The 14,050-nt window shown below is 40.1% G+C and overlaps 1 protein-coding gene across 19 annotated transcripts in view; it reads left to right on the top strand.

Annotated features, from left to right (window-relative positions):
- The window catches only part of GOLGB1 (golgin B1), a 97,962-nt gene that overhangs the window by 44,159 nt on the left and 39,753 nt on the right, over positions 1–14,050 (top strand). For all 19 annotated transcript variants that reach the window (XM_055259030.2, XM_055259034.2, XM_055259033.2 and 16 more), the window contains 3 exons: positions 4,255–4,369; positions 6,963–7,036; positions 7,914–13,102. In XM_055259030.2, the coding sequence (XP_055115005.1) occupies positions 4,255–4,369; positions 6,963–7,036; positions 7,914–13,102 (5,378 nt within the window). The remainder of the gene's footprint in view (positions 1–4,254; positions 4,370–6,962; positions 7,037–7,913; positions 13,103–14,050) is intronic.

Below are 14,050 nucleotides of genomic sequence, written 5' to 3'. Positions count from 1 at the left end.
ACGGAGTCTCGCTCACTCGGTGCTCGGTGTTGCCCGGGCTGGAGTGCGGTGGCGTGGTCTTGGCTCGCTGCAGCCTCCGCCTCCCAGCCACCTGCCTTGGCCTCCCAGGGTGCTGGGATTGCAGCCTCTGCCCGGCCGCCGCCCCGTCTGGGAGGTGGGGAGCGTCTCTGCCCGGCCGCCCATCGTCTGGGATGTGAGGAGCGCCTCTGCCCGGCCGCCCCGTCTGGGAGGTGAGGAGCGAGGAGCTCCTCTGCCCAGCTGCCACCCCGCCTGGGAAGTGAGGAGCGCCTCTGCCCGGCCGTCCATCGTCTGGGATGTGAGGAGCGCCTCTGCCCGGCCGCCCATCGTCTGGGATGTGAGGAGCACCTCTGCCTGGCCGCCACCCCGTCTGGGAAGTGAGGAGCGCCCCTGCCCGACTGCCCCGTCTGGGAAGTGAGGAGTGCCTCTGCCCAGCCGCCCTGTCTGGGAAGAAGTGAGGAGCGCCTCTGCCCGGCCGCCCCGTCTGGGAAGAAGTGAGGAGCGCCTCTACCCGGCCACCCCGTCTGGGATGTGAGGAGCGCCTCTGCCCAGCCGCCCATCGTCTGGGAAGTGAGGAGCACTTCTGCCCGGCCGCCCCGTCTGGGATGTGAGGAGCGCCTCTGCCCGGCCGCCCCGTCTGGGAAGTGAGGAGCGCCTCCGCCCGGCCGCCCCGTCTGGGAAGAAGTGAGGAGCGCCTCCGCCCGGCCGCCCCGTCTGGGAAGAAGTGAGGAGCGCCTCTGCCCGGCTGCCCCGTCTGGGAAGAAGTGAGTAGCGCCTCTGCCCGGCTGCCCCGTCTGGGAAGTGAGGAGCGTCTCGGCCCGGCCGCCCCATCTGGGAAGTGAGGAGCGCCTCTGCCCGGCCACCCATCGTCTGGGATGTTAGGAGCGCCTCTGCCCGGCCGCCCATCGTCTGGGAAGTGAGGAATGCCTCTCTCCTGCCGCCCCGACTGGGAAGAAGTGAGGAGGGCCTCTGCCCGGCCGTCCCGTCTGGGAAGTGAGGAGCACCTCTGCCCGGCCACCCCGTCTGGGATGTGAGGAGCGCCTCTGCCCGGCCACCCCGTCTGGGAAGTGAGGAGCGCCTCTGCCCGGCCGCCCATCGTCTGGGATGTGAGGAGCGCCTCTGCCCGGCCTCCCCTTCCGGGAAGTGAAGAGCCCCTCTGCCCGGCCACCACCCTGTCTAGGAAGTGAGGAGCATCTCTGCCCGGCCGCCCCGTCTGGGAAGTGAGGAGCGCCTCTGCCTGGCCGCCCTGTCTAGGATGTGGGGAGCGCCTCTGCCTGGCCGCCCCATCTGGGAGGTCTACCACGGAGGCCAGAAGCAATGTGGGGGCTGGACGTGGTGGCTCACGCCTGTAGTCCCAGCACTCTGGGAGGCCGAGGCGGGTTGATCACTTGGGGCTAGGAGTTCGAGACCAGCCTGGCCAACATGGCGAAACATATGAAAAATACAACAGACAAACCAACCAACCAACCCAGCGACAACAAAACAGGTCTACCCTGGAGTCATACTCTAATTTTTTCTATTTTCCTCCCTTTCTGATCCTTTATCCCACTTTCTTTTTCTTCCTCTTCCTTCTTCTTCTTTGTCAAATAGAGGATTGAGTTATTATCATTGATGCATACAAAGTCCCTCTCTCATTTATTTTCTTTAATTCCCACTCCCCATTTCTATTCCCCGTCTTCCCATGTGCAACCTTCCTAATATATTTGATATGCGTCTTTTTGTTTGTATGTATTTTTAGAAAATGTTTATTGTTTTGTGTGCAAAAAAATTGATAAAAAATTAAAATAAAAAATAAAAAAATTAAAAAAACATTTATCCACATATTTACTATTTGTAATGCCCTTTCCTCTCTGATGATCAGATATCTATTTGATACCATTTTCTTCAGCCTCTACAACAACCCATAATATTATAGTATAGGTCTGTCTGTGAAAAAATTTTCTTAGTTTTTTTCTTATCTAAAAATGTCTTTATTTTATTTTACTTTTATTCTTGAATGATATTTGCTACTGGATATTATAATTCTGGATTGACAATTTTTCTTTCTGAACTTTTTTTTTTTTTTGAGATGGCGTTTCACTCTTGTCACCCAGGCTGGGGTGCAATACTCAGCTCACCACAACCTGTGCCTCCTGGGTTCAAGCAATTCGCCTGCCTCAGCCTCCTGAGTAGCTGGGATTACAGGCATGAGTCACCATGCCTGGCTAATTTTGTATTTTAGTAGAGATGGAGTTTCTCTGTGTTGGTCAAGCTGGTCTTGAACTCCCAATCTCAGATGATCCACCTGCCTCGCCCTTCCAAACTGCTGGGATTATAGGCGTGAGCCACTATGTCCATCCAGCCTTTCTTTCAGTACTTTAAAGAAGGTGTTTCCCTCTTCTGGCCTATATTTTTTCCCTAACAATTGGTCAGTAGTCATTCGAATTATTGTTCCTTTATACGTAAAGTATCATTTTTCCATGGAGATTTTAAGACTTTCCTTTTATCCTTGTCTATGATGTACTTAGTTATAGTTTTCTTTGTCATTTTCTTGCTTGCTTTTGTTGAGTTTCTTACATATATAACGTTATGTTTGAGAAATTTTTGGCCATTTCTTAAAATATTTTTTTCTTCCCGTTCTGTCCCTCGTCTCTTCTGGTACTCCAATTACACGTATATTGAACCTTTTAATATTTTCCCACATGTCCCTGAGGTTGTTGTATTCATTTTTTTTTCAATTTTTTTTATTCTTCGGTCTTCAGATTGAATAATTTCAGTTGATTTATCATCTTCAATTCACCAAGACTTTCTTCTGTCGTCTATACTCTACTGTTAAGCCTATCACATTAAAATTTTCATTTCAGATATTATGTTTATTAGTTCTAGAATTTCAAACTGGTTCATTATTATTTTTTTTGTTCCTACTAAGATTTCTTTTCTTCTCATTCATTATGAGCATATTCATTTATATCCTAAGCATAGATGTAATAGCTTCTTTATTAAAATTCTTGTTTGCTACTTACAAAATCTGCATCATTTTATGGCTAGAATCTGTTGATTACGTTTTTTTTTTCCTTGAGAATGGGTCACACTTTCCTATTTCTTCATGTGTAAATGGTTTTGTTTTGAATTCTGGATGTTGTGTTTTGTTCTCAAGATTCTACTTTATTATTTCTAAAATTTCAATTACTTTTTATCTGACAGTAAGTTGGACTCAAACCCCAAACTCCGGCCTATGATAGAGAGGCATCAAAACTCAGTTCAGTTATTTTTGCCTTAGCTGGGCTGCTTTAAGTCAGTCCAACAAATACATTGTGCCATTGTTCAGCCAGAAATTTCAGCTAAGTTTATACACAGAATTCAGGGCTCCTCCTTCCTAACTCTTTTTCTTCTCTCCGATCTCCCTCCTCACATCCTGGCATCTATGTTTGTCCCAAACTTTTCTCATTCTTCAAGCCAGAAATATCTGTGGCTATTCTATTGGAATTTTACTTGCCCTGTATACTGCAAACTGGGAACTTCCCTTAAGGTAAAAGCCATAAAAACCCTAAATTCATACCTTGCTATTTATTTTAAACATCAAATGAAGATTTTGGGGTCAAGTATGCTGTAAAGACCCTCATGGCTTAAAAATTCTACAACTGAATGAAAATTTTATAGAATAATATCCATGGAGAATAAAAAAATATATATAAAGACATAAAACTAAAGATGTGGCATAATTAGATATATGCCTATCCTTAGGAAAACCAAAAATTCTGGATGTATAAATTAAGCCAAGGGAATTTTTATTATACTTGGAAAACAAAAAAAATTTTATAAATCTTCTTCCTTTCTTAAGAGGTACATATTCCTTTGCCTCTATTCCTCTTTGTGAAACCTCTCTTCATGTTCATTCTCCTTCAGGGGAGAGACCATGTTACTTGGTGGCATTAATCTAATCTTTTAATACTATTTTTTTGTGAACCTGAAAATGTTCTTTCTTATGCTATAGACTTGGGATTTCTATCTTTGTAATCCAGGCTTCAATCTTAAATTTAAAAGCCAATGAACTTGATATTTGTGTGAAATACTTTTTCTAAATCTTTAAATAAAACACTTTTCTTCAAAGATTGCCTAGGCAGATAAGTAGATGTTATTTTTAAAGTATTTTCATGGCTGGAGAACTAGAAGACAAAAATGCTGGAGGCTATCTGGGCATTAGTGTGAGAATTTTCTGCTGGAGAATCATTAATTTGTTGTCTTTCTACAATTTAGGCAGTCACTGAGGAGAATATTGCTTCTTTGCAGAAGAGAGTGGTAGAACTAGAGAATGAAAAGGGAGCCTTGCTCCTTAGTTCTATAGAGCTGGAGGAGCTGAAAGCTGAGAATGGTATGTATAAAAGAAAACCATAATTCTCTGTCTTCTTATCCCACAAGTGCCTCTACTTTTATCACTAATTATGTATAACATGTAGAATTCTCTGATTCCATGATAATAAAGATTTAGATAATAGAGCTGGTAACTATCAAAGATAATACACATTAAACAATTAGAGCATAGTATCAGTGTTTACATAAGTATAACATTTTGCAATATGGACTATACATGCTGCAGGATTTCTTTATAACTCATAATCATTTTGGAATGGTCATTGTATCCTACAGGAAGTATGGCTTGAACAGGACCTTAATAAGATGATTTTTAAAATAGGTAAAATGAAGAAAGAAAGGACATTCTGGTAATAAATTTGTGGGATGAGGTAACAGACATCAGTATAAAGGTTTAAAGGTAGAAACTATGTTGTGAGTGAGTGGTTTATGCTCGTGCTGTACCCTGCTTAGAATCCTGCTCCTTTCCTTTAGTCTGGATGATTCTTACTCATCTTTCCGGCCTCGACTAGCACATTATCTTTTTCAGGAATTTGGTATTGGTCCCCAAAAGTTGGGTTAAATGATTTTTTTTGTGCTTCCATAACATCCTTGTATACTTTTAACATTGTATTAAAATGATCTGTTTATATGTTTGTCTTTTTTACCATATTATAAGCTCTTCAGAGTTTAAATATAAGCTCTTCAAGGGCAGGGGCCATTTTTTTTTTCCGTCTTTGCTTTACCCAAAACTAGTATACTACCTGGCAAATAATGGCTACTGAATAAAGTTTTGCTGGATTGAACTGAACTTAGCATTTTATCCTATTGGATTGTGTGTGAACAGTTAGTGAGAATGAAGACGTGTCTCCTTCCACTTATCATATGCTTCATGTAGACTTTATGGATTTAGTAGCATGTCGTTAATGCTTTATTGATCTAATTCATCTTTAACTGACTACTACACTTTATCATCTAGGAGTGAGAATGAATAGCAAGTAAAGGTTGTAAAACTTTTATTAAACTCTAGAGCCAGTATTTCTAACTTAACTATTTGACAGTTTTCCACTTAGATCTAAATGGAAGCTTATGCACTTGTATTAGACGATTCCCACTATTTCTAATAAGTAAAGAACACCACAAATTCAGCTCATTATTTAACCCATTCAGAGCACTTCTTTGAGACCTTATCCATGATGCTTATTTTGCAGTTTTGCAAACAGTCTGTATCCTGTCCATGTGGCTTCACATGGTTTGGAGGTATTATATGGATTCCATTCCTCTTCCTACAGGGATCACTGACCTTAAGGTTTTCTGTATTGGTTTTTGTGTCTGGCCTCATAGATTACTTTTACCTTGTATGTCATGTTGTTTTCAACTCACCTTTTGCACTGACATTTCTACCACTGTACTCCTTTTTCAAGTAATCTTGTGAAATGTCTGAACATATATACTGTCTTGAATTCCCTTGTCTCATTTATGGTGCCTTTCCTATGTGCCAGGCACTATTCTAGTTGCTGGGGATATAGCTATGAACATATTGGAGGTGAAGACAGACTACAAACCTGTTTATACACATAAGAAAATTTCAGAGAATGATAAGTATTAGGCTAAAAATAAAACAGGGTATTTCAACTATGCCTTGGAGAAGAAGAACGCAGAATTGGAGTAGTGAGAGTAGGCCTTTCCGAGGACTTTAAACCTGAATGATGAAAAGGGGATAGCCATGCAAAGAGGCTAAGCAAAGAGCATTCCAGGCAGAGAAAAAAGCAGTACAAATGTTCTCAGGTGTGAATGAACTTGATAAGTTTGCAGAAGAGAAAACAGACCAGTGTTTTTGGAGCAGAGTGAACAAAAAGGGGGCAATACAAGAAGAGGAGGTTGGAGAATTAGTAGGGTCAAAGCATGAGGGTTCCTACAGGTCACATTAAGACATTTGGATACAGTGTAAAAAATATATATATATTTTTTCCTTTGGTGTATCTGTTTTATCTTCTCAGAAAGAATATAAGCTTCTTGAGGATATTGATATCGATGCTCAATATATACACATTGTCACAGAACTTGGGTTAAAACTCCAAAGACTTGGATTCTAATCCCAGCTCCCTGAACTAGCTGCGTAACCTTTCGGGTCATGTCATTTCTTTGTTTTCTTATATGATCATTGAGGAGATAGGATAGCTCCCTTTTAGTGCTAAAATTTGATATCTTTATGAACATTGAAGAACATTGTAAGTGCTATATTAATGCAAAATATATATTACAAACATAGTAGGATTATGGATAAATTATATGTATTGTCCTAGAAGTTCCAGATTATGCCACAGAAATAGCTGCTTTATGTCCTGCATCCTGGCCTCCTTCTCCTTTCAAACCTTCCACTATTTAGTATACTTCACTCAGGTTCGTTATCATCACCTAGTACTGTTCTATCTTATATCTCATGTAATCATATCCTCTTGCCACTTCTTTATTTTAATAAGGCTTTCTCCTCTCCCAAACTATTTTATTTTTTAAAAAATTATTTCATGCAATTCAAATAGCTTCACATGCAATCCTGTTTTTTCACACACTCCACATATATCTTCTAAAGATATTTATTTTGTGACTTTCAGAAAAACTGTCTTCTCAGATTACTCTCCTGGAGGCTCAGAATAGAACTGGGGAGGCAGATAGAGAAGTCAGTGAGGTAAGTGATGTGTTCTTAATATAACCAGAACATGAACTAAATTAAGAGAAGGTAGCTTCATATGAAAACACATCTATAATTTTCTAGTGTTGCCAGAGAAGTACATTACCTACAGAGTAAGATCTATTAAAGAGATTCATAATGGTTATTATATCTCATTTATTGTTACTTGTTTCTGAATATTAGAATTCATTGTTCTAAAGCAACATAAATACAGTAGCTACTAATTTGGGATTTGATAACCCATTTTTTATACTGGATTATCATCTATCTCAACTTCTTTGTTCATCTCAGAAAAGTTTCTCAGTGAAGAGATTAGATAAGATTGGCACAGTTTTACTAAGATTAAATAAAAAGGGATCTTTGGAGAATGATCCTTTTAATAATCTGAAAATTACTATAAGAAGTGTATGGTTGCTTAGTATCATTCTGTTGATTTAAGAGTATCGTTAGCTGCATTGTGTTTAGTTAGCTGTGTTTTTCTAATCAGTAAGTCAGTGATAGAATCATACATGCCCTTGAGGAATAATGTGGCTTCCTAACAAAAGTATCTGCTTACTTTTTAAAAAAAATCAATTAGGAGTTTTATTCTGAAAAAAAGCTTCTTATGTAAGGAATATCTAGAAAATGAATTCCAGATTTCCTTAGGTCTTATGAATAGGGCTTGACTTCAGTGCGGGATTGGCAGAGTGCCCTTGGAGGTCCAGTTGGGAGATACAAACTGATTTTAAAAGGATTTAGCAGTGTTATGGTACAAAGAAGGTTTTGACCAAAAAGTCTGAAGTTTTAGAAGATGAAATATAAGTTTTTAGTTGGGCTATTTTTTTAATGTTATAAAACATTTGATTACAGCTGTTTTTTTCTTTTTTAAAAATAGATCAGCATTGTTGATATTGCCAACAAGAGGAGCTCTTCTGCTGAAGAAAATGTACAAGATGTTCTAGAAAACACATTTTCTCAGAAACATAAAGAATTATCAGTTTTATTGTTGGAAATGAAAGAAGCTCAAGAGGAAATTGCATTTCTTAAATTACAGCTCCAGGGAAAAAGGGCTGAGGAAGGAGATCATGAGGTCTTTGACCAGAAAGAAATGAAACACATGGAGGGTGAGGGAATAGCTCCAATTAAAATGAAAGTATTTCTTGAAGATACAGGGCAAGATTTTCCCTTAATGCCAAATGAAGAAAGCAGTCTTCCAGCAGTTGAAAAAGAACAGGCGAGCACTGAACATCAAAATAGAACATCTGAGGAAATATCTTTAAATGATGCTGGAGTAGAATTGAAATCAACAAAGCAGGATGGTGATAAATCCCTTTCTGCTGTACCAGATATTGGTCAGTGTCGTCAGGATGAGTTGGAAAGGTTAAAAAGTCAAATTTTGGAGCTTGAGCTAAACTTTCATAAAGCACAAGAAATCTATGAGAAAAATTTAGATGAGAAGGCTAAGGAAATTAGCAACCTAAACCAGTTGATTGAGGAGTTTAAGAAAAATGCTGACAACAACAGCAGTGCATTCACTGCTTTGTCTGAAGAAAGAGACCGGCTTCTCTCTCAGGTGAAGGAACTTAGCATAGTAACAGAATTGAGGGCTCAGGTAAAGCAACTGGAAATGAACCTTGCAGAAGCAGAAAGGCAAAGAAGACTTGATTATGAAAGCCAAACTGCCCATGACAACCTGCTCACTGAACAGATCCATAGTCTCAGCATAGAAGCCAAATCTAAAGATGTGAAAATTGAAGTTTTACAGAATGAACTGGATGCTGTGCAGCTTCAGTTTTCTGAGCAGAGTACCCTGATAAGAAGCCTGCAAAGCCAGCTGCAAAATAAGGAAAGTGAAGTGCTTGAGGGGGCAGAACGTGTGAGGCATATCTCAAGTAAGGTGGAAGAACTGTCCCAGGCTCTTTCACAGAAGGAACTTGAAATAGCAAAAATGGATCAGCTCTTACTAGAGAAAAAGAGAGATGTGGAAACCCTCCAACAAACCATCGAGGAGAAGGATCAACAAGTGACAGAAATCAGCTTTAGTATGACTGAGAAAATGGTTCAGCTTAATGAAGAGAAGTTTTCTCTTGGGGTTGAAATTAAGAGTCTTAAAGAACAGCTAAATTTATTATCCAGAGCTGAGGAAGCAAAAAAAGAGCAGGTGGAAGAAGATAATGAAGTTGCTTCTGGCCTTAAACAAAATTATGATGAGATGAGCCCAGCAGGACAAATAAGTAAGGAAGAACTTCAGCATGAATTTGACCTTCTGAAGAAAGAAAATGAGCAAAGAAAGAGAAAGCTCCAGGCAGCTCTTATTAACAGAAAGGAGCTTCTGCAAAGAGTCAGTAGATTGGAAGAGGAATTAGCCAACTTGAAAGATGAATCTAAGAAAGAAATCCCACTCGGTGAGAGTGAGAGGGGAGAAGTAGAAGAAGATAAAGAAAACAAAGAATACTCAGAAAAATGTGTGACTTCTAAGTGCCAAGAAATAGAAATTTATTTAAAACAGACAATATCTGAGAAAGAAGTGGAACTAGAGCATATAAGGAAGAATTTGGAAGAAAAGATGGCAGCTGAAGAGCAATTACAGGCTCTGGTCAAACAGATGAATCAGACCTTGCAAGATAAAACAAACCAAATAGATTTGCTCCAAGCAGAAATCAGTGAAAACCAAGCAATTATCCAGAAGTTAACCACAAGTAACACGGATGCAAGTGATGGGGACTCCATAGCACTTGTAAAGGAAACAGTGGTGATAAGTCCACCTTGTACAGGTAGTAGTGAACACTGGAAACCAGAAATAGAAGAAAAGATACTGGCCCTTGAAAAAGAAAAGGAGCAACTTCAAAAGAAGCTGCAGGAAGCCTTAACCTCCCGCAAGGCAATTCTTAAAAAGGCACAGGAGAAAGAAAGACATCTCAGGGGGGAGCTAAAGCAACAGAAAGATGACTATAATCGCTTGCAAGAACAGTTTGATGAGCAAAGCAAGGAAAATGAGAATATTGGAGACCAGTTAAGGCAACTCCAGATTCAAGTAAGAGAATCCATAGACAGAAAACTCCCAAGCACAGAGCAGCAGGAATCGTGCTCTCCCACTCCAAGTTTAGAAGAACCTCTATTCAAAGCCACAGAACAGCATCACACTCAACCTGTTTTAGAGTCCAACTTGTGCCCAGACTGGCCTTCTCATTCTGAAGATGCAAGTGCTCTGCAGGGCGGAACTTCTGTTGCCCAGATTAAGGCCCAGCTGAAGGAAATAGAGGCTGAGAAAGTAGAGTTAGAATTGAAAGTTAGTTCTACAACAAGTGAGCTTACTAAAAAATCAGAAGAGGTATTTCAGTTACAAGAGCAGATAAATAAACAGAGTTTAGAAATCGAGAGTCTAAAGACAGCATCCCATGAAGCTGAAGTCCGTGCAGAAAGCCTGCAGCAGAAATTGGAAAGCAGCCAACTACAAATTGCTGGCCTAGAACATCCAAGAGAATTGCAACCTGAACTAGATGAACTGCAAAAACTCATAAGCAAAAAGGAAGAAGACGTTAGCTACCTTTCTGGACAACTTAGTGAAAAAGAAGCAGCTCTCACTAAAATACAGACAGAGATAATAGAACAAGAAGATTTAATTAAGGCTCTGCATACACAGCTAGAAATGCAAGCCAAAGAGCATGATGAGAGGATAAAGCAGCTACAGGTGGAACTTTGTGAAATGAAGCAAAAACCAGAAGAGATTGGAGAAGAAAGCAGAGCAAAGCAACAAATACAAAGGAAACTGCAAGCTGCCCTTATTTCTCGAAAAGAAGCACTAAAAGAAAACAAAAGTCTCCAAGAGGAATTGTCTTTGGCCAGAAGTACCATTGAACATCTCACCAAGTCTCTGGCAGATGTGGAAAGCCAAGTTTCTGCTCAAAATAAAGAAAAAGATACAGTCTTAGGAAGGTTAGCTCTTCTTCAAGAAGAAAGAGACAAACTCATTACAGAAATGGACAGATCTTTACTGGAAAATCAAAGTCTCAGTGGCTCCTGTGAAAGTCTAAAACTAGCTCTAGAGGGTCTTACTGAAGACAAGGAAAAGTTAGTGAAGGAAATTGAATCTTTGAAATGTTCTAAGATTGCAGAAAGTACTGAGTGGCAAGAGAAACACAAGGAGCTACAAAAAGAGTATGAAATTCTTCTGCAGTCCTATGAGAATGTTAGTAATGAAGCAGAAAGGATTCAGCACGTGGTGGAAGCTGTGAGGCAAGAGAAACAAGAACTGTATGGCAAGTTAAGAAGCACAGAGGCAAACAAGAAGGAGACAGAAAAGCAGTTGCAGGAAGCTGAGCAAGAAATGGAGGAAATGAAAGAAAAGATGAGAAAGTTTGCTAAATCTAAACAGCAGAAAATCCTAGAGCTGGAAGAAGAGAATGACCGGCTTAGGGCAGAGGTGCACCCTGCAGGAGATACAGCTAAAGAGTGTATGGAAACACTTCTTTCTTCCAATGCCAGCATGAAAGAAGAACTTGAAAGGGTCAAAATGGAGTATGAAACCCTTTCTAAGAAGTTTGAGTCTTTAATGTCTGAGAAAGACTCTCTAAGTGAAGAGGTTCAAGATTTAAAGCATCAAATAGAAGGTAATGTATCTAAACAAGCTAACCTAGAGGCCACCGAGAAACATGATAACCAAACGAATGTCACTGAGGAGGCAACACAGTCTATACCAGGTGAGACTGAAGAGCAAGACTCTCTGAGTATGAGCACAAGACCTGCATGTTCAGAATCGGTTCCATCAGCGAACAGTGCCAACCCTGCTGTAAGTGAGGATTTCAGCTCACATGATGAAATTAATAACTACCTACCGCAGATTGATCAGCTCAAAGAAAGAATTGCTGGATTAGAGGAGGAGAAGCAGAAAAACAAGGAATTTAGACAGACTTTAGAAAATGAGAAAAATGCCTTACTGAGTCAGATATCAACAAAGGATGGTGAACTAAAAATGCTTCAGGAAGAAGTAACCAAAATGAACCTGTTAAATCAGCAAATCCAAGAAGAACTCTCCAGAGTTACCAAACTAAAGGAGACAGCAGAAGAAGAGAAAGATGATTTGGAAGAGAGGCTTATGAATCAATTAGCAGAACTTAATGGAAGCATTGGGAATTACTGTCAGGATGTTACAGATGCCCAAATAAAAAATGAGCTATTGGAATCTGAAATGAAGAACCTTAAAAAGTGTGTGAGTGAATTGGAAGAAGAAAAGCAGCAGTTAGTCAAGGAAAAAACTAAGGTGGAATCAGAAATACGAAAGGAATATTTGGAGAAAATACAAGGTGTTCAGAAAGAACCTGGAAATAAAAGCCATGCAAAGGAACTTCAGGAACTGTTAAAAGAAAAACAACAAGAAGTAAAGCAGCTACAGAAGGACTGCATCAGGTATCAAGAGAAAATTAGTGCTCTGGAGAGAACTGTTAAAGCTCTAGAATTTGTTCAAACTGAATCTCAAAAAGATTTGGAAATAACCAAAGAAAATCTGGCTCAAGCAGTTGAACACCGCAAAAAGGCACAAGCAGAATTAGCTAGCTTCAAAGTCCTGCTAGATGACACTCAAAGTGAAGCAGCAAGGGTCCTAGCAGACAATCTCAAGTTGAAAAAGGAACTTCAGTCAAATAAAGAATCAGTTAAAAGCCAGATGAAACAAAAGGATGAAGATCTTGAGCGAAGACTGGAGCAGGCAGAAGAGAAGCACCTGAAGGAGAAGAAGAATATGCAAGAGAAACTGGATGCTTTGCGCAGAGAAAAAGTCCATTTGGAAGAGACAATCGGAGAGATTCAGGTTACTTTGAACAAGAAAGACAAGGAAGTTCAGCAACTTCAGGAAAACTTGGACAGTACTGTGGCCCAGCTTGCAGCCTTTACTAAGAGCATGTCTTCCCTCCAGGATGATCGCGACAGGGTGATAGATGAAGCTAAGAAATGGGAGAGGAAGTTTAGTGATGCGATTCAAACCAAAGAAGAAGAAATTAGACTCAAAGACGAGAATTGCAGTGTTCTAAAGGATCAACTTAGACAGATGTCCATCCATATGGAGGAATTAAAGATTAACATTTCCAGGTAAATGAGTAGTGAATTTTTCCTCCTCCAGAGGTAACTGGAAGCAAAGAAGGTCTCTAAACTGTTTCTGTTTCCTTTTAGACAGTGGGACTAATTTTGGCATAAATTTCCATGGAAGATATATTCTCTCTCACTTCTGACTTTTTTTGGCAAACAACAATCCTGCTACAACTTCATGAACATGAAAAGTTCACATCTTCTCTTCCCATCTTTCTATTGAGAGATTTCTGTACTTCTGTTTTGTTTTGTTTTGTTTTGTTTAAGATGGAGTCTTGCTCTTGTCACCCAGGCTGGAGTGCAATGGCGCGATTTTGGCTCACTGCAACCTCTGCCTCCTGGGTTCAAGCAATTCTCCTGCCTCAGCCTCCCGAGTAGCTGGGATTATAGGAGCCTACCAACACACCCAGCTAATTTTTTGTATTTTTAGTAGAGACGGGGTTTCACCATGTTGGCCAGGCTGGTCTCGAACTCCTGACCTCAGGTGATCCACCCACCTCGGCCTTCCAAAGTGCTGGGATTACAGGCATGAGCCATTGCACCTGGCCTCTGTATTTCTTTTCATTTCCATTTCAACTACTCTTGCCTGGATTTTTACCACAGTACTCTCAAATTAACTGCCTAGTCTCATCTTTTCTTCTTCCTTTAGTCCACATTAATTCATACTGCGTATACCTCTTAGAGTTATATTTTCTCAAATTTCAATTTTCTATCACTTTTTAAGCTCTAGAACTATGTCTCTCATCCTTTGTATTCCTTACTTCTAATAGGACCCTTCTGTTCTAAAATAGATTTCCTCACTGTCTTTCATATCAAGATTATCCCTTAGAGAAGCCAAACATTAGCTTGTCTGGAGCAAAGTAGAATAAAATAGGAGAAAATGTTACTTTTCAGTGTTGAAAACCATGTCACTAAAATAAGTGACATATTTTGGAGTTTATGACTTAAATA

Source organism: Symphalangus syndactylus, chromosome 21 (assembly GCF_028878055.3).
Source record: "Symphalangus syndactylus isolate Jambi chromosome 21, NHGRI_mSymSyn1-v2.1_pri, whole genome shotgun sequence".
NCBI lineage: Eukaryota > Metazoa > Chordata > Mammalia > Primates > Hylobatidae > Symphalangus > Symphalangus syndactylus.
The sequence above is the reverse complement of the archived record's forward strand: the minus strand, read 5'-3'. Positions and strand labels throughout refer to the sequence as shown.